The sequence below is a fragment of the Sardina pilchardus genome, chromosome 6, assembly GCF_963854185.1.
Source record: "Sardina pilchardus chromosome 6, fSarPil1.1, whole genome shotgun sequence".
In the NCBI taxonomy this organism is placed as follows: domain Eukaryota; kingdom Metazoa; phylum Chordata; class Actinopteri; order Clupeiformes; family Clupeidae; genus Sardina; species Sardina pilchardus.
The window spans coordinates 30352455-30371725 of NC_084999.1; the positions used below are offsets into that span (position 1 = coordinate 30352455).

The 19271-nt window shown below is 46.2% G+C and overlaps 4 protein-coding genes across 4 annotated transcripts in view; all 4 read right to left on the reverse strand.

Annotated features, from left to right (window-relative positions):
• Window positions 1–2217, reverse strand: part of LOC134083442 (ubiquitin thioesterase otulin-like) — a 2918-nt gene extending 701 nt beyond the window's left edge. Inside the window, exons 1-8 of the mRNA XM_062539767.1 lie at window positions 2017–2217; window positions 1531–1929; window positions 1169–1399; window positions 1000–1073; window positions 811–914; window positions 568–711; window positions 190–321; window positions 1–21 (exon numbers count right to left, since the gene is read on the reverse strand). The exon at window positions 1–21 is cut by the window's left edge and continues 249 nt beyond it. Of these exons, the coding sequence (XP_062395751.1) occupies window positions 1–21; window positions 190–321; window positions 568–711; window positions 811–914; window positions 1000–1073; window positions 1169–1399; window positions 1531–1929; window positions 2017–2153 (1242 nt within the window). The 5' untranslated portion in view covers window positions 2154–2217. The remainder of the gene's footprint in view (window positions 22–189; window positions 322–567; window positions 712–810; window positions 915–999; window positions 1074–1168; window positions 1400–1530; window positions 1930–2016) is intronic.
• Window positions 2218–4463: 2246 nt separating this feature from the next.
• On the reverse strand, window positions 4464–7402 carry LOC134083443 (ubiquitin thioesterase otulin-like). The gene is made up of 9 exons (XM_062539768.1): window positions 7202–7402; window positions 6716–7114; window positions 6354–6584; window positions 6185–6258; window positions 5996–6099; window positions 5753–5896; window positions 5375–5506; window positions 4937–5206; window positions 4464–4805 (listed from the first exon to the last, which is right to left on the reverse strand). Exons 1-9 carry the CDS (start codon window positions 7336–7338, stop codon window positions 4587–4589), a joined length of 1710 nt encoding a protein of 569 aa, XP_062395752.1. The 5' UTR covers window positions 7339–7402; the 3' UTR covers window positions 4464–4586.
• Window positions 7403–9648: 2246 nt separating this feature from the next.
• Window positions 9649–12589, reverse strand: LOC134082164 (ubiquitin thioesterase otulin-like). The gene is made up of 9 exons (XM_062537810.1): window positions 12389–12589; window positions 11903–12301; window positions 11539–11769; window positions 11370–11443; window positions 11181–11284; window positions 10938–11081; window positions 10560–10691; window positions 10122–10391; window positions 9649–9990 (listed from the first exon to the last, which is right to left on the reverse strand). Exons 1-9 carry the CDS (start codon window positions 12523–12525, stop codon window positions 9772–9774), a joined length of 1710 nt encoding a protein of 569 aa, XP_062393794.1. The 5' UTR covers window positions 12526–12589; the 3' UTR covers window positions 9649–9771.
• Window positions 12590–14835: 2246 nt separating this feature from the next.
• On the reverse strand, window positions 14836–18150 carry LOC134082165 (uncharacterized). Its single transcript, XM_062537811.1, has 9 exons — window positions 17574–18150; window positions 17088–17486; window positions 16726–16956; window positions 16557–16630; window positions 16368–16471; window positions 16125–16268; window positions 15747–15878; window positions 15309–15578; window positions 14836–15177 (listed from the first exon to the last, which is right to left on the reverse strand). The coding sequence occupies exons 1-9, from the start codon at window positions 18131–18133 to the stop codon at window positions 14959–14961; spliced, it is 2133 nt and encodes a 710-aa protein (XP_062393795.1). The 5' UTR covers window positions 18134–18150; the 3' UTR covers window positions 14836–14958.
• Between the last annotated feature and the right edge of the window lie 1121 nt (window positions 18151–19271).

The window sequence follows — 19271 nt, forward strand, 5'->3', positions numbered from 1 at the left end:
AGAGGCTGCTGCCGCACGCCACTGTACAGATACGCAAACGTCAATGCACACGCAAGAATCTCAGTTGCCCCAATGTGTGCATTGCAATAATGACTGATATGGACAAATGAAATGTCAACAAAGTTTAACATATTACTTCAGGTAACGCAATATCCAACCACTGTAATAATGTGCAAATGAGAGCTGTACCCATTTCTGGAGAAGGCTCAGGTAGTGTCTCAAAAGATCCACGTCGTCTTTGATCCCGCTCGTCTGCTTGCACACGTCGGGAAACGACCAGCCTTCAATCAGACCGTAGCGAGACTGAAGCTTTTCGGGGATCTAGGAAAATGGGAAAATTCAAGTGAAATGTTTGATGTGTGAAAGGGCCCGATCAAATATTGCTCCACTGTAATAGAAACAAATTCACGTGTTTAACAGTGAATCACATTTTTTATTTCTTTCATTTCTTTGGAGACAAGCCATTCTGTATCAGACGGAAGACAGGCCATTCTGAATAAGACTTTGTTATCTAGTAGGTTCAGTCAGCTACTGTAGTAATCCCAAGGGTAGAGAAGATGGGCATACCAATAAGAAACTCTCCCGCTGCAGCCAGTCGGGAAGCTGGGCAGAGCTCACCAGCGTCTGGTACAGGGAGGCTCTCAGGGCACAGTAGTGGTCTTCCCTTCCCCGGCGGAAGAATCCAAAGTCCTGGGAGAGCACAGCGTAGCCCTGGAGGAAAGTGCGCACAGAGGGATAGAATGAAAAAAGATTAGTGGCAGGCTTCAACTTGTGAAGAGAGGAAATACACATACAATATGTACAACATACTTTTCTAATGACCGTGCTTTCGGTGGTCTGCCCTTTCCATTCCTTCTCGCAGTGAGTTAAAATGGCAACGGGTGGCCCAAAGCTGCATCGGTCCTGTTCTGGAACTGGATTGAAAGCAGTATAAGGAGACTTTTACACGTACAGTGTACATGCCATGAAAGAATACAGCAATCATTTAGAGTTAATCACCAGGCATCTCCATGGGGCTTTGCCTCGCCAGCTCCTCCTCAATCTCGTCCTCGCTGTAGTAGAGGTCTTCGTCACTGCAGGGAGAGAGGTTGGATGCTCTAGGTTAAATGTCTTGATCGAACACCATCTCATTTATTTGCTATGGTAAATGGTTATGCAACTGACATACCAAGTAAGCCAGGCCTCACTCCCATCTGACACCGGGCTCCACCTGCCAGCACTTCCAGGTCTCTCATCCTGGAGATTCCCAGCCAGCCCTCTGTGAGCGGAACTATTGGAGCTCACAACAACCCTCTGAAGTGCCGCAAGTTCAGCGAGCAACTTGGGAAGGGGTACACTCTTAGACTTGGTGCTCGGGCCAAACACCATGTCTCGGGCGGTAGAGGCTGCAGCAGAGCCTCTATACATAAATAGACAAAAAATGAATGTTGAGATTAAGGAATGAAATGTATTAAAAAAAAACAACCAATGTATTATATGCAACAGAAGTTCTGTTATGGAACTGAGGCGATCAAACTTTGCCGGACTCACCTTGCAGAAGCATCAGTGGGAACAGATTTGAGATGAAGGCCACTGTCGGGATGCTGTCCCTCCATGCTGAACGAGTGACCACTATCACTCCTGTGCAGCGGGATAGCCTCAGCAAGCTCAGCATTCATGACGGGCAAACCCGTGCCAAGCATGGCGGAGGTGAGCAGCCGCTCATCCTCACTGCTGTGCAGAGACGCATCCCGTTCCCCATCCAGGGCTTTGGATGAGTCAAACAGTGGCTGATGTCCACACCTGTCCAGATGGGCATCAATGTCACTACTTACCTGAGGAAACCCCTTTGGAGCAATACTCACCACCCCCTCAGCCGAGGGATTCTGAACCAGCCGGTCCTCCGGCTTTGCAGCCGGTGCAATGGTGGCAGGGTCCTCTTGGGATGATCTGTGGAATTAAAGACCTTTTTAAAAATTCCACTTGTGTTTTGATACCATCTATTGGTGCCATCAGCAGTCAACAGGTGCCGCTTACCTAATCTCAGCCCGTGCAGCTTTTTCAGCTGGAACACAGGGGAGGGCGCTGTCCCTGTTGTCACCGTCGCAGCGCTCCTCTCTAAGGTTAACGTCCTTGAGAGCTTGCACACTCTCAGTCGGACTGGTATTTACCATCTTCGAGGAAGCCTCCCCAAATAGATGGTCCACTGGAAGGGTGACATTAAATACTTCCACAAGCTCAGTGGCCTCTGCCAACACTTGCAACACCAGCCCCGCAGCCACCTCTTGCATGCTGTTGTCCACAGCAGCAGGTGCATTCACGTGCAGACTGGTGACAACTGCTGATGCAGGAGGCTCTCTGAGTCCAGTCACCTCATCAGCATATTCAGAGGCCACACTCTTGGCGGTATCTGCCAAACCCTCTGACACCAGTCCTGCAGCTACCTCTTTTTGATGTGGGAGAATGCTGTTTCCCACAGAATCTGCTGCCTTACCTGGTGCCACTTTTCGCTTCATGCCCTCATCTTGCAGCCGCTGCTCCTCCTCCTGGCGGTCGCCAGGATTGGCACGGAAGCAGCAGCTAACTGTGTTTCCCATTGTCCTGGGACCTGGCTGGGGGCTCAGCTCAGGTGCTCAGGCAGGGGGTGACGCCCTTATGGCATCCACAATGTGGATCTGTGTAAATAAAAAAAAATAACTAAATAAATCATTAAAAAAATCTGAGTTCATAATCTGAATTTTAACTCTCAACTCTGTCCCTCCGAGAATTGACTGAAAACAAATGACAATATCCAGTGTTGTGAATGAAGAAGTGCTAACTGTTCGAGTCAAAAGTAAGAAAATGTCAGTTGCGCATTATAGGCCTGTAAGCATAGCACATTTACCCTGACATTATGCAAAGTATTTTTGACCGAATTTTAGAATGACAGAACGGATGAGTTGTAGGCCTACAGAGAGTATCTTCGTTAGTTACGCTTGGAATTTGCGTGGCTGTACACCAGGTCTCCCTTTTTGTGCAATTACAGGCTGGTCAAAACAGTAGAAACAAGTTATGCTCGATTCATACGAACGAATACAATGCAAGACCTACGTTTATAACTTACTTATTCAGGATGTCACCGGTAAATTTCAGTAGTTGATTTTTCCAACGAGTAGAGGCCGAGCAGTGTTAGACGCTTGTAGCCTACTGGGGTTCAGAGTAAGGTAATGCTCGGATGCATAATATCCAAAAATCTTTACGAGTACCGACGTCATAAAGGCTACCGATCTATGACGTGAAGTCAAACCTGTGCGCGAGAAGCATGTCCAATCTGGACCATTAGCAGTGGCAAATTTCACAGATTGTCTTGAATGTCTGTCTCCTGTCATCAATAACTACTTCATGTACATGTGTTCACTGCTGCATATCGATAATCAACCTGTAGGCCTACTATAACGAATTACTCGACAAAAACGGCCGTCAAATCTATCACACAGGGCTAGCACTTCGGAAGCGCGGCGCAATTACGCCACATATTCTAATGTGCTCATTTGGCGTGTGTAGCATATTTTACTTGTGTTTACTTGTGGGAATTAGCAGGGTATTTTTATTGTTTTTATTATTAGCCTATTACTATTATTACTATTATTATTATTATTATTCATTTATTTGTTTATTCGTTCATCTAATGAGGGTATTATCACAAGCATTGACTTCATTCAGCATCTCCTCAATAGGCTGCTGGAAACCCTGTCTCTCTTAAGGAACCACTTCCCATCTCCCATCATTAGCCTATTTAACACCGCTTTACAGGCAAAGTTGGTAGCTTTCTTTGTAGGTGAACTTCGGAGTTCTCGATCAAACGTGCCAGTGGTTCCACCTCCAGCATCCAGATGGAGATGTTGCTATTTAATGACCGAGGATTGAATGAGTACGTGGCTCTCTGTATGTGTCAATACATTTCACTTTGACAGTTACTGTACAATTTTATCAAATCAATAAAGTATAATTATTCTATTCAATTGCCTCACGCCTGTATTCTTCCAAAGGGACTTGGACAGATACAGATATTGCTCTAACAGATGCTTTATAGACAGTATCACAGTTTATAATCGATTTAAAATGTTTTGTTCTGATTTTGCTGTGAGCAACTTTGTGTGTTGTTTCAGTTCAGAAATCTTGTCTTATAGTGTTGTTGACTAAATGAAAGTTTCTCAGTATTCCACAGGTTGCTTGGTCGTAGCTAAACATGTGAGTTCTCACGGTGGGCTTCAGAGTAGCTAAACATGTTCCTTTGACATCACTAAATAACCATAACCATCACTGTGACAAAGCTGGTTCATTTTAGAAAAGTCAGTGTCATTCATATGGATTGAAATCCAAAGCAGTCTGATTGCTTCATCTCATTGCCTTATCTCTTAAAAGATAAGATGTCTAAACCTTCCAAAGGAAATCTTCCGGACCGAGAAACCACAACACAGCCGTTAATATGATGCTGAGAAAATGTATTTTAATTATGTGTCGAATTAACATGGGTGGTGTAAAATAGTGAATCCTGAATTGGCCATGATTGGACCTTGGTCACTTGGGTCAACAATCAAACTGCAACAAAATTGCTGGTTGGCCAATCAGTGAGGTCCACCAGAAAAGTCCTCCCGAAGACAGACGGGGTCGCCAACAGCCACGTCGTAATGGCGGCCATCCTCGGTTACCAGGCAGACAGAGGGCCAGTCCTGAATGTGATTGTCCGGGTAATGAGTGACAATGAAGTCCTTCATGTTGGCCATGTAGAGGCGGTACACCTTGATGGTGCGGTGCAGTGTGTAACCCAGGAGACACATCTCCACCTATAACACAGAAATGAGTACAACAGCCATTAGTAGGCTACCACAACAGACTTTGATACACCTTCTTATTTGGCAGTCAATGGGTCAGCGACAACAACAAGCACATCAAAAGTCTCCCTGAGCCTTCTCACCTGCTCCATGCCTCCACTGAAGCCAACCCGGCTCAGGTGGTTGGCCAGGAACGTGCGCGGGCACGAGGAGGTGTAGCGGGAGAATAGCAGCCAGCAGAAGATTGGCACGTCTCTGCCTCTCTGCATGATGTCGTGCAATTCCACGGCGCATGTTAGCATCAGGAGCTTGAGCGCCTCCATGACACCAAACTCGTCCTCTCCGCCCTGGAAGAGCTGATCGCACACACGTCTGCGTCCCTCGAGCCCAGGAGAGGCTGCTGCCGCACGCCACTGTACAGATACGCAAACGTCAATGCACACGCAAGAATCTCAGTTGCCCCAATGTGTGCATTGCAATAATGACTGATATGGACAAATGAAATGTCAACAAAGTTTAACATATTACTTCAGGTAACGCAATATCCAACCACTGTAATAATGTGCAAATGAGAGCTGTACCCATTTCTGGAGAAGGCTCAGGTAGTGTCTCAAAAGATCCACGTCGTCTTTGATCCCGCTCGTCTGCTTGCACACGTCGGGAAACGACCAGCCTTCAATCAGACCGTAGCGAGACTGAAGCTTTTCGGGGATCTAGGAAAATGGGAAAATTCAAGTGAAATGTTTGATGTGTGAAAGGGCCCGATCAAATATTGCTCCACTGTAATAGAAACAAATTCACGTGTTTAACAGTGAATCACATTTTTTATTTCTTTCATTTCTTTGGAGACAAGCCATTCTGTATCAGACGGAAGACAGGCCATTCTGAATAAGACTTTGTTATCTAGTAGGTTCAGTCAGCTACTGTAGTAATCCCAAGGGTAGAGAAGATGGGCATACCAATAAGAAACTCTCCCGCTGCAGCCAGTCGGGAAGCTGGGCAGAGCTCACCAGCGTCTGGTACAGGGAGGCTCTCAGGGCACAGTAGTGGTCTTCCCTTCCCCGGCGGAAGAATCCAAAGTCCTGGGAGAGCACAGCGTAGCCCTGGAGGAAAGTGCGCACAGAGGGATAGAATGAAAAAAGATTAGTGGCAGGCTTCAACTTGTGAAGAGAGGAAATACACATACAATATGTACAACATACTTTTCTAATGACCGTGCTTTCGGTGGTCTGCCCTTTCCATTCCTTCTCGCAGTGAGTTAAAATGGCAACGGGTGGCCCAAAGCTGCATCGGTCCTGTTCTGGAACTGGATTGAAAGCAGTATAAGGAGACTTTTACACGTACAGTGTACATGCCATGAAAGAATACAGCAATCATTTAGAGTTAATCACCAGGCATCTCCATGGGGCTTTGCCTCGCCAGCTCCTCCTCAATCTCGTCCTCGCTGTAGTAGAGGTCTTCGTCACTGCAGGGAGAGAGGTTGGATGCTCTAGGTTAAATGTCTTGATCGAACACCATCTCATTTATTTGCTATGGTAAATGGTTATGCAACTGACATACCAAGTAAGCCAGGCCTCACTCCCATCTGACACCGGGCTCCACCTGCCAGCACTTCCAGGTCTCTCATCCTGGAGATTCCCAGCCAGCCCTCTGTGAGCGGAACTATTGGAGCTCACAACAACCCTCTGAAGTGCCGCAAGTTCAGCGAGCAACTTGGGAAGGGGTACACTCTTAGACTTGGTGCTCGGGCCAAACACCATGTCTCGGGCGGTAGAGGCTGCAGCAGAGCCTCTATACATAAATAGACAAAAAATGAATGTTGAGATTAAGGAATGAAATGTATTAAAAAAAAACAACCAATGTATTATATGCAACAGAAGTTCTGTTATGGAACTGAGGCGATCAAACTTTGCCGGACTCACCTTGCAGAAGCATCAGTGGGAACAGATTTGAGATGAAGGCCACTGTCGGGATGCTGTCCCTCCATGCTGAACGAGTGACCACTATCACTCCTGTGCAGCGGGATAGCCTCAGCAAGCTCAGCATTCATGACGGGCAAACCCGTGCCAAGCATGGCGGAGGTGAGCAGCCGCTCATCCTCACTGCTGTGCAGAGACGCATCCCGTTCCCCATCCAGGGCTTTGGATGAGTCAAACAGTGGCTGATGTCCACACCTGTCCAGATGGGCATCAATGTCACTACTTACCTGAGGAAACCCCTTTGGAGCAATACTCACCACCCCCTCAGCCGAGGGATTCTGAACCAGCCGGTCCTCCGGCTTTGCAGCCGGTGCAATGGTGGCAGGGTCCTCTTGGGATGATCTGTGGAATTAAAGACCTTTTTAAAAATTCCACTTGTGTTTTGATACCATCTATTGGTGCCATCAGCAGTCAACAGGTGCCGCTTACCTAATCTCAGCCCGTGCAGCTTTTTCAGCTGGAACACAGGGGAGGGCGCTGTCCCTGTTGTCACCGTCGCAGCGCTCCTCTCTAAGGTTAACGTCCTTGAGAGCTTGCACACTCTCAGTCGGACTGGTATTTACCATCTTCGAGGAAGCCTCCCCAAATAGATGGTCCACTGGAAGGGTGACATTAAATACTTCCACAAGCTCAGTGGCCTCTGCCAACACTTGCAACACCAGCCCCGCAGCCACCTCTTGCATGCTGTTGTCCACAGCAGCAGGTGCATTCACGTGCAGACTGGTGACAACTGCTGATGCAGGAGGCTCTCTGAGTCCAGTCACCTCATCAGCATATTCAGAGGCCACACTCTTGGCGGTATCTGCCAAACCCTCTGACACCAGTCCTGCAGCTACCTCTTTTTGATGTGGGAGAATGCTGTTTCCCACAGAATCTGCTGCCTTACCTGGTGCCACTTTTCGCTTCATGCCCTCATCTTGCAGCCGCTGCTCCTCCTCCTGGCGGTCGCCAGGATTGGCACGGAAGCAGCAGCTAACTGTGTTTCCCATTGTCCTGGGACCTGGCTGGGGGCTCAGCTCAGGTGCTCAGGCAGGGGGTGACGCCCTTATGGCATCCACAATGTGGATCTGTGTAAATAAAAAAAAATAACTAAATAAATCATTAAAAAAATCTGAGTTCATAATCTGAATTTTAACTCTCAACTCTGTCCCTCCGAGAATTGACTGAAAACAAATGACAATATCCAGTGTTGTGAATGAAGAAGTGCTAACTGTTCGAGTCAAAAGTAAGAAAATGTCAGTTGCGCATTATAGGCCTGTAAGCATAGCACATTTACCCTGACATTATGCAAAGTATTTTTGACCGAATTTTAGAATGACAGAACGGATGAGTTGTAGGCCTACAGAGAGTATCTTCGTTAGTTACGCTTGGAATTTGCGTGGCTGTACACCAGGTCTCCCTTTTTGTGCAATTACAGGCTGGTCAAAACAGTAGAAACAAGTTATGCTCGATTCATACGAACGAATACAATGCAAGACCTACGTTTATAACTTACTTATTCAGGATGTCACCGGTAAATTTCAGTAGTTGATTTTTCCAACGAGTAGAGGCCGAGCAGTGTTAGACGCTTGTAGCCTACTGGGGTTCAGAGTAAGGTAATGCTCGGATGCATAATATCCAAAAATCTTTACGAGTACCGACGTCATAAAGGCTACCGATCTATGACGTGAAGTCAAACCTGTGCGCGAGAAGCATGTCCAATCTGGACCATTAGCAGTGGCAAATTTCACAGATTGTCTTGAATGTCTGTCTCCTGTCATCAATAACTACTTCATGTACATGTGTTCACTGCTGCATATCGATAATCAACCTGTAGGCCTACTATAACGAATTACTCGACAAAAACGGCCGTCAAATCTATCACACAGGGCTAGCACTTCGGAAGCGCGGCGCAATTACGCCACATATTCTAATGTGCTCATTTGGCGTGTGTAGCATATTTTACTTGTGTTTACTTGTGGGAATTAGCAGGGTATTTTTATTGTTTTTATTATTAGCCTATTACTATTATTACTATTATTATTATTATTATTCATTTATTTGTTTATTCGTTCATCTAATGAGGGTATTATCACAAGCATTGACTTCATTCAGCATCTCCTCAATAGGCTGCTGGAAACCCTGTCTCTCTTAAGGAACCACTTCCCATCTCCCATCATTAGCCTATTTAACACCGCTTTACAGGCAAAGTTGGTAGCTTTCTTTGTAGGTGAACTTCGGAGTTCTCGATCAAACGTGCCAGTGGTTCCACCTCCAGCATCCAGATGGAGATGTTGCTATTTAATGACCGAGGATTGAATGAGTACGTGGCTCTCTGTATGTGTCAATACATTTCACTTTGACAGTTACTGTACAATTTTATCAAATCAATAAAGTATAATTATTCTATTCAATTGCCTCACGCCTGTATTCTTCCAAAGGGACTTGGACAGATACAGATATTGCTCTAACAGATGCTTTATAGACAGTATCACAGTTTATAATCGATTTAAAATGTTTTGTTCTGATTTTGCTGTGAGCAACTTTGTGTGTTGTTTCAGTTCAGAAATCTTGTCTTATAGTGTTGTTGACTAAATGAAAGTTTCTCAGTATTCCACAGGTTGCTTGGTCGTAGCTAAACATGTGAGTTCTCACGGTGGGCTTCAGAGTAGCTAAACATGTTCCTTTGACATCACTAAATAACCATAACCATCACTGTGACAAAGCTGGTTCATTTTAGAAAAGTCAGTGTCATTCATATGGATTGAAATCCAAAGCAGTCTGATTGCTTCATCTCATTGCCTTATCTCTTAAAAGATAAGATGTCTAAACCTTCCAAAGGAAATCTTCCGGACCGAGAAACCACAACACAGCCGTTAATATGATGCTGAGAAAATGTATTTTAATTATGTGTCGAATTAACATGGGTGGTGTAAAATAGTGAATCCTGAATTGGCCATGATTGGACCTTGGTCACTTGGGTCAACAATCAAACTGCAACAAAATTGCTGGTTGGCCAATCAGTGAGGTCCACCAGAAAAGTCCTCCCGAAGACAGACGGGGTCGCCAACAGCCACGTCGTAATGGCGGCCATCCTCGGTTACCAGGCAGACAGAGGGCCAGTCCTGAATGTGATTGTCCGGGTAATGAGTGACAATGAAGTCCTTCATGTTGGCCATGTAGAGGCGGTACACCTTGATGGTGCGGTGCAGTGTGTAACCCAGGAGACACATCTCCACCTATAACACAGAAATGAGTACAACAGCCATTAGTAGGCTACCACAACAGACTTTGATACACCTTCTTATTTGGCAGTCAATGGGTCAGCGACAACAACAAGCACATCAAAAGTCTCCCTGAGCCTTCTCACCTGCTCCATGCCTCCACTGAAGCCAACCCGGCTCAGGTGGTTGGCCAGGAACGTGCGCGGGCACGAGGAGGTGTAGCGGGAGAATAGCAGCCAGCAGAAGATTGGCACGTCTCTGCCTCTCTGCATGATGTCGTGCAATTCCACGGCGCATGTTAGCATCAGGAGCTTGAGCGCCTCCATGACACCAAACTCGTCCTCTCCGCCCTGGAAGAGCTGATCGCACACACGTCTGCGTCCCTCGAGCCCAGGAGAGGCTGCTGCCGCACGCCACTGTACAGATACGCAAACGTCAATGCACACGCAAGAATCTCAGTTGCCCCAATGTGTGCATTGCAATAATGACTGATATGGACAAATGAAATGTCAACAAAGTTTAACATGTTACTTCAGGTAACGCAATATCCAACCACTGTAATAATGTGCAAATGAGAGCTGTACCCATTTCTGGAGAAGGCTCAGGTAGTGTCTCAAAAGATCCACGTCGTCTTTGATCCCGCTCGTCTGCTTGCACACGTCGGGAAACGACCAGCCTTCAATCAGACCGTAGCGAGACTGAAGCTTTTCGGGGATCTAGGAAAATGGGAAAATTCAAGTGAAATGCTTGATGTGTGAAAGGGCCCGATCAAATATTGCTCCACTGTAATAGAAACAAATTCACGTGTTTAACAGTGAATCACATTTTTTATTTCTTTCATTTCTTTGGAGACAAGCCATTCTGTATCAGACGGAAGACAGGCCATTCTGAATAAGACTTTGTTATCTAGTAGGTTCAGTCAGCTACTGTAGTAATCCCAAGGGTAGAGAAGATGGGCATACCAATAAGAAACTCTCCCGCTGCAGCCAGTCGGGAAGCTGGGCAGAGCTCACCAGCGTCTGGTACAGGGAGGCTCTCAGGGCACAGTAGTGGTCTTCCCTTCCCCGGCGGAAGAATCCAAAGTCCCGGGAGAGCACAGCGTAGCCCTGGAGGAAAGTGCGCACAGAGGCATAGAATGAAAATAGATTAGTGGCAGGCTTCAACTTGTGAAGAGAGAAAATACACATACAATATGTACAACATACTTTTCTAATGACCGTGCTTTCGGTGGTCTGCCCTTTCCATTCCTTCTCGCAGTGAGTTAAAATGGCAACGGGTGGCCCAAAGCTGCATCGGTCCTGTTCTGGAACTGGATTGAAAGCAGTATAAGGAGACTTTTACACGTACAGTGTACATGCCATGAAAGAATACAGCAATCATTTAGAGTTAATCACCAGGCATCTCCATGGGGCTTTGCCTCGCCAGCTCCTCCTCAATCTCGTCCTCGCTGTAGTAGAGGTCTTCGTCACTGCAGGGAGAGAGGTTGGATGCTCTAGGTTAAATGTCTTGATCCAACACCATCTCATTCATTTGCTATGGTAAATGGTTATGCAACTGACATACCAAGTAAGCCAGGCCTCACTCCCATCTGACACCGGGCTCCACCTGCCAGCACTTCCAGGTCTCTCATCCTGGAGATTCCCAGCCAGCCCTCTGTGAGCGGAACTATTGGAGCTCACAACAACCCTCTGAAGTGCCGCAAGTTCAGCGAGCAACTTGGGAAGGGGTACACTCTTAGACTTGGTGCTCGGGCCAAACACCATGTCTCGGGCGGTAGAGGCTGCAGCAGAGCCTCTATACATAAATAGACAAAAAATGAATGTTGAGATTAAGGAATGAAATGTATTAAAAAAAAAAACAACCAATGTATTATATGCAACAGAAGTTCTGTTATGGAACTGAGGCGATCAAACTTTGCCGGACTCACCTTGCAGAAGCATCAGTGGGAACAGATTTGAGATGAAGGCCACTGTCGGGATGCTGTCCCTCCATGCTGAACGAGTGACCACTATCACTCCTGTGCAGCGGGATAGCCTCAGCAAGCTCAGCATTCATGACGGGCAAACCCGTGCCAAGCATGGCGGAGGTGAGCAGCCGCTCATCCTCACTGCTGTGCAGAGACGCATCCCGTTCCCCATCCAGGGCTTTGGATGAGTCAAACAGTGGCTGATGTCCACACCTGTCCAGATGGGCATCAATGTCACTACTTACCTGAGGAAACCCCTTTGGAGCAATACTCACCACCCCCTCAGCCGAGGGATTCTGAACCAGCCGGTCCTCCGGCTTTGCAGCCGGTGCAATGGTGGCAGGGTCCTCTTGGGATGATCTGTGGAATTAAAGACCTTTTTAAAAATTCCACTTGTGTTTTGATACCATCTATTGGTGCCATCAGCAGTCAACAGGTGCCGCTTACCTAATCTCAGCCCGTGCAGCTTTTTCAGCTGGAACACAGGGGAGGGCGCTGTCCCTGTTGTCACCGTCGCAGCGCTCCTCTCTAAGGTTAACGTCCTTGAGAGCTTGCACACTCTCAGTCGGACTGGTATTTACCATCTTCGAGGAAGCCTCCCCAAATAGATGGTCCACTGGAAGGGTGACATTAAATACTTCCACAAGCTCAGTGGCCTCTGCCAACACTTGCAACACCAGCCCCGCAGCCACCTCTTGCATGCTGTTGTCCACAGCAGCAGGTGCATTCACGTGCAGACTGGTGACAACTGCTGATGCAGGAGGCTCTCTGAGTCCAGTCACCTCATCAGCATATTCAGAGGCCACACTCTTGGCGGTATCTGCCAAACCCTCTGACACCAGTCCTGCAGCTACCTCTTTTTGATGTGGGAGAATGCTGTTTCCCACAGAATCTGCTGCCTTACCTGGTGCCACTTTTCGCTTCATGCCCTCATCTTGCAGCCGCTGCTCCTCCTCCTGGCGGTCGCCAGGATTGGCACGGAAGCAGCAGCTAACTGTGTTTCCCATTGTCCTGGGACCTGGCTGGGGGCTCAGCTCAGGTGCTCAGGCAGGGGGTGACGCCCTTATGGCATCCACAATGTGGATCTGTGTAAATAAAAACAAATAACTAAATAAATCAATAAAAAAATCTGAGTTCATAATCTGAATTTTAACTCTCAACTCTTTACCTCCGAGAATTGACTGAAAACAAATGACAATATCCAGTGTTGTGAATGAAGAAGTGCTAACTGTTCGAGTCAAAAGTAAGAAAATGTCAGTTGCGCATTATAGGCCTGTAAGCATAGCACATTTACCCTGACATTATGCAAAGTATTTTTGACCGAATTTTAGAATGACAGAACGGATGAGTTGTAGGCCTACAGAGAGTATCTTCGTTAGTTACGCTTGGAATTTGCGTGGCTGTACACCAGGTCTCCCTTTTTGTGCAATTATAGGCTGGTCAAAACAGTAGAAACAAGTTATGCTCGATTCATACGAACGAATACAATGCAAGACCTACGTTTATAACTTACTTATTCAGGATGTCACCGGTAAATTTCAGTAGTTGATTTTTCCAACGAGTAGAGGCCGAGCAGTGTTAGACGCTTGTAGCCTACTGGGGTTCAGAGTAAGGTAATGCTCGGATGCATAATATCCAAAAATCTTTACGAGTACCGACGTCATAAAGGCTACCGATCTATGACGTGAAGTCAAACCTGTGCGCGAGAAGCATGTCCAATCTGGACCATTAGCAGTGGCAAATTTCACAGATTGTCTTGAATGTCTGTCTCCTGTCATCAATAACTACTTCATGTACATGTGTTCACTGCTGCATATCGATAATCAACCTGTAGGCCTACTATAACGAATTACTCGACAAAAACGGCCGTCAAATCTATCACACAGGGCTAGCACTTCGGAAGCGCGGCGCAATTACGCCACATATTCTAATGTGCTCATTTGGCGTGTGTAGCATATTTTACTTGTGTTTACTTGTGGGAATTAGCAGGGTATTTTTATTGTTTTTATTATTAGCCTATTACTATTATTACTATTATTATTATTATTATTCATTTATTTGTTTATTCGTTCATCTAATGAGGGTATTATCACAAGCATTGACTTCATTCAGCATCTCCTCAATAGGCTGCTGGAAACCCTGTCTCTCTTAAGGAACCACTTCCCATCTCCCATCATTAGCCTATTTAACACCGCTTTACAGGCAAAGTTGGTAGCTTTCTTTGTAGGTGAACTTCGGAGTTCTCGATCAAACGTGCCAGTGGTTCCACCTCCAGCATCCAGATGGAGATGTTGCTATTTAATGACCGAGGATTGAATGAGTACGTGGCTCTCTGTATGTGTCAATACATTTCACTTTGACAGTTACTGTACAATTTTATCAAATCAATAAAGTATAATTATTCTATTCAATTGCCTCACGCCTGTATTCTTCCAAAGGGACTTGGACAGATACAGATATTGCTCTAACAGATGCTTTATAGACAGTATCACAGTTTATAATCGATTTAAAATGTTTTGTTCTGATTTTGCTGTGAGCAACTTTGTGTGTTGTTTCAGTTCAGAAATCTTGTCTTATAGTGTTGTTGACTAAATGAAAGTTTCTCAGTATTCCACAGGTTGCTTGGTCGTAGCTAAACATGTGAGTTCTCACGGTGGGCTTCAGAGTAGCTAAACATGTTCCTTTGACATCACTAAATAACCATAACCATCACTGTGACAAAGCTGGTTCATTTTAGAAAAGTCAGTGTCATTCATATGGATTGAAATCCAAAGCAGTCTGATTGCTTCATCTTATTGCCTTATCTCTTAAAAGATAAGATGTCTAAACCTTCCAAAGGAAATCTTCCGGACCGAGAAACCACAACACAGCCGTTAATATGATGCTGAGAAAATGTATTTTAATTATGTGTCGAATTAACATGGGTGGTGTAAAATAGTGAATCCTGAATTGGCCATGATTGGACCTTGGTCACTTGGGTCAACAATCAAACTGCAACAAAATTGCTGGTTGGCCAATCAGTGAGGTCCACCAGAAAAGTCCTCCCGAAGACAGACGGGGTCGCCAACAGCCACGTCGTAATGGCGGCCATCCTCGGTTACCAGGCAGACAGAGGGCCAGTCCTGAATGTGATTGTCCGGGTAATGAGTGACAATGAAGTCCTTCATGTTGGCCATGTAGAGGCGGTACACCTTGATGGTGCGGTGCAGTGTGTAACCCAGGAGACACATCTCCACCTATAACACAGAAATGAGTACAACAGCCATTAGTAGGCTACCACAACAGACTTTGATACACCTTCTTATTTGGCAGTCAATGGGTCAGCGACAACAACAAGCACATCAAAAGTCTCCCTGAGCCTTCTCACCTGCTCCATGCCTCCACTGAAGCCAACCCGGCTCAGGTGGTTGGCCAGGAACGTGCGCGGGCACGAGGAGGTGTAGCGGGAGAATAGCAGCCAGCAGAAGATTGGCACGTCTCTGCCTCTCTGCATGATGTCGTGCAATTCCACGGCGCATGTTAGCATCAGGAGCTTGAGCGCCTCCATGACACCAAACTCGTCCTCTCCGCCCTGGAAGAGCTGATCGCACACACGTCTGCGTCCCTCGAGCCCAGGAGAGGCTGCTGCCGCACGCCACTGTACAGATACGCAAACGTCAATGCACACGCAAGAATCTCAGTTGCCCCAATGTGTGCATTGCAATAATGACTGATATGGACAAATGAAATGTCAACAAAGTTTAACATGTTACTTCAGGTAACGCAATATCCAACCACTGTAATAATGTGCAAATGAGAGCTGTACCCATTTCTGGAGAAGGCTCAGGTAGTGTCTCAAAAGATCCACGTCGTCTTTGATCCCGCTCGTCTGCTTGCACACGTCGGGAAACGACCAGCCTTCAATCAGACCGTAGCGAGACTGAAGCTTTTCGGGGATCTAGGAAAATGGGAAAATTCAAGTGAAATGCTTGATGTGTGAAAGGGCCCGATCAAATATTGCTCCACTGTAATAGAAACAAATTCACGTGTTTAACAGTGAATCACATTTTTTATTTCTTTCATTTCTTTGGAGACAAGCCATTCTGTATCAGACGGAAGACAGGCCATTCTGAATAAGACTTTGTTATCTAGTAGGTTCAGTCAGCTACTGTAGTAATCCCAAGGGTAGAGAAGATGGGCATACCAATAAGAAACTCTCCCGCTGCAGCCAGTCGGGAAGCTGGGCAGAGCTCACCAGCGTCTGGTACAGGGAGGCTCTCAGGGCACAGTAGTGGTCTTCCCTTCCCCGGCGGAAGAATCCAAAGTCCCGGGAGAGCACAGCGTAGCCCTGGAGGAAAGTGCGCACAGAGGCATAGAATGAAAAAAGATTAGTGGCAGGCTTCAACTTGTGAAGAGAGAAAATACACATACAATATGTACAACATACTTTTCTAATGACCGTGCTTTCGGTGGTCTGCCCTTTCCATTCCTTCTCGCAGTGAGTTAAAATGGCAACGGGTGGCCCAAAGCTGCATCGGTCCTGTTCTGGAACTGGATTGAAAGCAGTATAAGGAGACTTTTACACGTACAGTGTACATGCCATGAAAGAATACAGCAATCATTTAGAGTTAATCACCAGGCATCTCCATGGGGCTTTGCCTCGCCAGCTCCTCCTCAATCTCGTCCTCGCTGTAGTAGAGGTCTTCGTCACTGCAGGGAGAGAGGTTGGATGCTCTAGGTTAAATGTCTTGATCCAACACCATCTCATTCATTTGCTATGGTAAATGGTTATGCAACTGACATACCAAGTAAGCCAGGCCTCACTCCCATCTGACACCGGGCTCCACCTGCCAGCACTTCCAGGTCTCTCATCCTGGAGATTCCCAGCCAGCCCTCTGTGAGCGGAACTATTGGAGCTCACAACAACCCTCTGAAGTGCCGCAAGTTCAGCGAGCAACTTGGGAAGGGGTACACTCTTAGACTTGGTGCTCGGGCCAAACACCATGTCTCGGGCGGTAGAGGCTGCAGCAGAGCCTCTATACATAAATAGACAAAAAATGAATGTTGAGATTAAGGAATGAAATGTATTAAAAAAAAACAACCAATGTATTATATGCAACAGAAGTTCTGTTATGGAACTGAGGCGATCAAACTTTGCCGGACTCACCTTGCAGAAGCATCAGTGGGAACAGATTTGAGATGAAGGCCACTGTCGGGATGCTGTCCCTCCATGCTGAACGAGTGACCACTATCACTCCTGTGCAGCGGGATAGCCTCAGCAAGCTCAGCATTCATGACGGGCAAACCCGTGCCAAGCATGGCGGAGGTGAGCAGCCGCTCATCCTCACTGCTGTGCAGAGACGCATCCCGTTCCCCATCCAGGGCTTTGGATGAGTCAAACAGTGGCTGATGTCCACACCTGTCCAGATGGGCATCAATGTCACTACTTACCTGAGGAAACCCCTTTGGAGCAATACTCACCACCCCCTCAGCCGAGGGATTCTGAACCAGCCGGTCCTCCGGCTTTGCAGCCGGTGCAATGGTGGCAGGGTCCTCTTGGGATGATCTGTGGAATTAAAGACCTTTTTAAAAATTCCACTTGTGTTTTGATACCATCTATTGGTGCCATCAGCAGTCAACAGGTGCCGCTTACCTAATCTCAGCCCGTGCAGCTTTTTCAGCTGGAACACAGGGGAGGGCGCTGTCCCTGTTGTCACCGTCGCAGCGCTCCTCTCTAAGGTTAACGTCCTTGAGAGCTTGCACACTCTCAGTCGGACTGGTATTTACCATCTTCGAGGAAGCCTCCCCAAATAGATGGTCCACTGGAAGGGTGACATTAAATACTTCCACAAGCTCAGTGGCCTCTGCCAACACTTGCGACACCAGCCCCGCAGCCACCTCTTGCATGCTGTTGTCCACAGCAGCAGGTGCATTCACGTGCAGACTGGTGACAACTGCTGATGCAGGAGGCTCTCTGAGTCCAGTCACCTCATCAGCATATTCAGAGGCCACACTCTTGGCGGTATCTGCCAAACCCTCTGACACCAGTCCTGCAGCTACCTCTTTTTGATGTGGGAGAATGCTGTTTCCCACAGAATCTGCTGCCTTACCTGGTGCCACTTTTCGCTTCATGCCCTCATCTTGCAGCCGCTGCTCCTCCTCCTGGCGGTCGCCAGGATTGGCACGGAAGCAGCAGCTAACTGTGTTTCCCATTGTCCTGGGACCTGGCTGGGGGCTCAGCTCAGGTGCTCAGGCAGGGGGTGACGCCCTTATGGCATTGTTACAAGTCCCGGTCAGGACCGTGGCAACAAATAATAAATATTCCTGTAAGACAGGAGAAACGGAATGAGGAGCAGACAGACACCGATGTTAGTGTTTAGTCACGAAGTTGCTTCCGCTTTATTAAATAACAATCAATCAATAAAATATACTTTGAATCCTCAATGACTCTTAAAGTCCATATATAAGCGTATTATGGTGTGACATGTCAATACAAATACAATTCCATTCATACATTACATTACATTGACCCATAACTAACATCCATATCAATACTGATAAAATACCACAAGTTAAATTACTGTTACAATACTAATCATGTTTACATCAATGAATAAAAGGCTACTTTGCTTGAATTGTGCAATATTAAATGGCTATACCATTACTTTAAATGAAAACTGTCTGGCAGACCACTATGACACTATCCATACTGAACATAGGCTACACACAGACAAAACAGTTTCTCATTAAGGCACTCAGTGCTAAATACTAGGCTACATGTAACCCACTCACATTCAAATCAAATATCATTCACTCCAGCATTCATGACTATATTAAACATTCATGTAATTCGAATAAATCATTAAATCAAGTTATCAATATCTATAATCATTAAACTGTAGCTTATATGTTCAAATCAGTGCATCTTTAACATTAACAAAATTGCTGTTTCTTTAAAACCGTGTATTCACTCATATAACCGTATCTTTAAACCTTTGTCAAAATGTTATACTCTCGTTTATTATCCCGTGTCTCATAACACAAATACTCAATGAACTCGATTATCGTAATATATAAAAACCAGTGTGTGTCAGCTTTAAATGTGCTCGTTAAACATCGTAAGATAACAATCTTGAAAAACCGAGTGTGCTAACTTACTATGCAAGGCTAACTGTCAAATACATGACTCAATACTATTCCTATGAGCCAGTTAGCTAAAAGACGGCGGCTAACGTCTAGTAGGCTACTTCTCTTTGCCGCCAGAGCTAGCTCGCGAGACGGCAACTGAAAGTTTACCTCAGCTAGCGATCTCATACATTTAAATGTAAAACTAAAGTTATGACGTTTCAAT

Coding starts and splice junctions, on each gene's coding strand:
- LOC134083443 (XM_062539768.1), bottom strand. CDS start 7,338: ATGGTAAATACCAGTCCGACTGAGAGTGTGCAAGCTCTCAAGGACGTT. Junction 6,259..6,353: donor AGTGAGGCCTGGCTTACTTG/GTATGTCAGTTG, acceptor CTCTCCCTGCAG/TGACGAAGACCTCTACTACA. Junction 6,100..6,184: donor AAGCCCCATGGAGATGCCTG/GTGATTAACTCT, acceptor CTTTCAATCCAG/TTCCAGAACAGGACCGATGC.
- LOC134082164 (XM_062537810.1), bottom strand. CDS start 12,525: ATGGTAAATACCAGTCCGACTGAGAGTGTGCAAGCTCTCAAGGACGTT. Junction 12,302..12,388: donor GCTGCACGGGCTGAGATTAG/GTAAGCGGCACC, acceptor TTAATTCCACAG/ATCATCCCAAGAGGACCCTG. Junction 11,770..11,902: donor CCCACTGATGCTTCTGCAAG/GTGAGTCCGGCA, acceptor ATTTATGTATAG/AGGCTCTGCTGCAGCCTCTA.
- LOC134082165 (XM_062537811.1), bottom strand. CDS start 18,133: ATGGGAAACACAGTTAGCTGCTGCTTCCGTGCCAATCCTGGCGACCGC. Junction 16,472..16,556: donor AAGCCCCATGGAGATGCCTG/GTGATTAACTCT, acceptor CTTTCAATCCAG/TTCCAGAACAGGACCGATGC. Junction 15,178..15,308: donor TCAGTGGAGGCATGGAGCAG/GTGAGAAGGCTC, acceptor TCTGTGTTATAG/GTGGAGATGTGTCTCCTGGG.